Here is a 2,404-nt window from a genome sequence, read left to right as displayed (position 1 = left end):
GAAAGTTTGTTTCCACTTCACGCAAACGTCATCCGCGCAATCTCGCTTTAAAATTGCTTTAATGACTTTGACAACGGCTTCGTCAACTTCAGTAGGAATGGAACGATGGCTTTGGATGCTGCTTTCGATTTTTGTTTTCTTCCCAGGAAATCTTTGGATAATTAGGTTAGGTTAGGCCGCGCATAGGCCAATATGGCAAATAGCTGTCCGAATGTTTCTTAATGGACCTAGAGAATGTTTTCGCGGTTTTCGAAATCTTTTAGGATCGAGGTATTTTTCGCGAAGGCAAGTAGTTCGCCTGGCTTCTTCCTGGAGGCATCTTCTAGCGATGCCAGAACCGGAGCGCCTAGGTAGTTTATTCTTGCCCTTGTTAGGGCCGGACACTTGCAAATGAGATGCTCCAAGGTTTCAATTGCCTCGAATTCGTCACATTTTCGGCATTTGGCGTTATCGGTAATGCCCAGTTTGACTGCGTGTGCCGCAGCTAGGCAGTGACCTGTAAGAATTCCCACAGTCTGCGGTCTTTCCTTGGAAGATGCAGCACGTAGTGGCTGAGTATTGCGTTGCGCTCTTTGCACATGATTTTTGAAACTTTGCAGGTGGTGGAAGTTCTTCTCCATCTGCTTTTGGCTCGTGTGTCGGCCCGTCTTTCCAGTTCGCTTCGGAGCGTTCTAAGGGAGACAGGAACGTTTTCTGATCTTTCATTCGCCAGTCCGACGCCTTCCTTTGCAAGTTCGTCTGCCGTCTCATTACCATCGATGCCCTGGTAGCTGGGAACGCAGTAGATCCGCACTGACGTGGTCGTGCTAAGGATATCTAGTGCCTCTCTGCTTGCCAGTACACTTTTGGAACTGACCGCTGACGATTGCATGGATCTTATCGCCGCTTGACTGTCTTCGAACAAGTTGACCGCTTCATGTGGGGGGTCAATGCTCTGCGCAAGCTCTGCCGCTTTCCCTATGGCGAATACTTCCGCGTGGAATATGCTGCATTGGCTTGGTAGTTTATACGACAGCCGCATATCAGGGTCTGTACAGTATATGCCCGCTCCAACTCCTTCTTCCATCTTGGAGCCGTCCGTGTATATATTGAGGTGTTGAGCATGGTGCTGACATGTTTTCCAGTCGTCTGGTCCCATGAATGTTGTTGTTCTTACATCCGGGCACGTTCTGGTGACCATGTAGTCAGATCTACCGCTCATGTCTCGACCAATTGAACTATGCCCGAGTCCTTGTAGAGACATATTCCCTGATGCAACTAGGCGTTGTGCAGCCTTTCCTGCAATCATTTGCGCGTGGATGTCTAGGGGATCAACTCCAATTATAGTTTCGAGTGCTATTGTGAGGGTTGACCTCAGTGCCCCTGTTATCCAGAGCAGTGCCTGCCGCTGAGTTCCCTCCATGAGTTTGTTGTAAGTCGGCTTTTCCATAGCCTGCCAACACACTAAGACTCCATACATCAGAGTTGGACGCACCACCGAGATGTAAACCCAGTGCATTAGAGCGGGTGAGAGGCCCCATGTGCTGCTAAGCATCTTCTTGGATGCATATAGCGCTATGGTGGCCTTTTTCACCCTCTCTAATACATTGGGCTTCCATGTCAGCTTGCTGTCTAAAACAATTCCGAGGCACTTGACTTATGTCTTCGGGGTTAGCCTGGATGAGTTAATCTTCGGGGGGGCCCATAGCGGCACCTTGTATCTCTTGGTGAAGAGAATGAGGTCCGTCTTGTCCGCGTTGATAGTGAGTCCTACCTTCTTCGCCCACTCACATATTACCCTGAGCGTTGATTCCATAATCGAGCTGAGTGTCGATGAACACACTCCCGCTTATGTCGTCAGCATAGGCCGTTATCTTTGGGGCCTTCCTCTCGAATCTCTTGATCAGGTCTTCTACCACCAGATTCCACAGGAGAGGCGACGGGACCCCGCCTTGCGGCGTGCCTCTGTGTGCTCCTTTCACCATGGATGCAGTGCCCCAATCGGATTGTACCCGTCTTCAGCTTAGAAGATTTCTTATCCACAAACTGATAGCGGGGGGCGTGTTGGCCGCTTCTAGGCGATCCATTATAGCGTCTGTGGTGTTTCGGATATATCCACAAACACTCCGAGAGCATATTTTTGGTTATGCAGGGCTTTCTCAATGGTGGCTACTAATGAGTGCAGTGCCGTCTCCACTGATTTACCTTTCGTGTAAGCGTGCTGATTGGATGACAGTAGTCGTCCCACATCGTTTCTGATGTATATGTCCAGCAGCTTTTCTAGCGTCTTGATTAAGAAAGAGGTGAGACTAATCGGCCTGTAATCCTTGGGGCTCATATGGCTGCACGTCCCTGCTTTTGGCAGGAAGACAATCCTAGAGGTCCTCCATTGGATAAGGATATAGCCCGTGCTTAAGCATGCTGT

General features: G+C 49.5%; 1 protein-coding gene across 1 annotated transcript; it reads right to left on the bottom strand.

Annotated features, from left to right (window-relative positions):
• Positions 1 to 227: 227 nt before the first annotated feature.
• Positions 228 to 1,964, bottom strand: LOC122624992. Its single transcript, XM_043804802.1, has 3 exons — positions 1,778 to 1,964; positions 719 to 1,611; positions 228 to 671 (listed from the first exon to the last, which is right to left on the bottom strand). Exons 1-3 carry the CDS (start codon positions 1,962 to 1,964, stop codon positions 228 to 230), a joined length of 1,524 nt encoding a protein of 507 aa, XP_043660737.1.
• Positions 1,965 to 2,404: the final 440 nt, after the last annotated feature.

This window comes from Drosophila teissieri, chromosome X (genome assembly GCF_016746235.2).
Source record: "Drosophila teissieri strain GT53w chromosome X, Prin_Dtei_1.1, whole genome shotgun sequence".
Taxonomy (NCBI): Eukaryota; Metazoa; Arthropoda; class Insecta; order Diptera; family Drosophilidae; genus Drosophila; species Drosophila teissieri.
Note: the sequence above shows the minus strand (reverse complement) of the source record. Positions and strands in the feature narration are given on the sequence as shown.

Coding starts and splice junctions, on each gene's coding strand:
- LOC122624992 (XM_043804802.1), bottom strand. CDS start 1,964: ATGGTGAAAGGAGCACACAGAGGCACGCCGCAAGGCGGGGTCCCGTCG. Junction 1,612..1,777: donor TTATGGAATCAACGCTCAGG/GTAATATGTGAG, acceptor GAATTGTTTTAG/ACAGCAAGCTGACATGGAAG. Junction 672..718: donor ACGAACTTGCAAAGGAAGGC/GTCGGACTGGCG, acceptor TGTCTCCCTTAG/AACGCTCCGAAGCGAACTGG.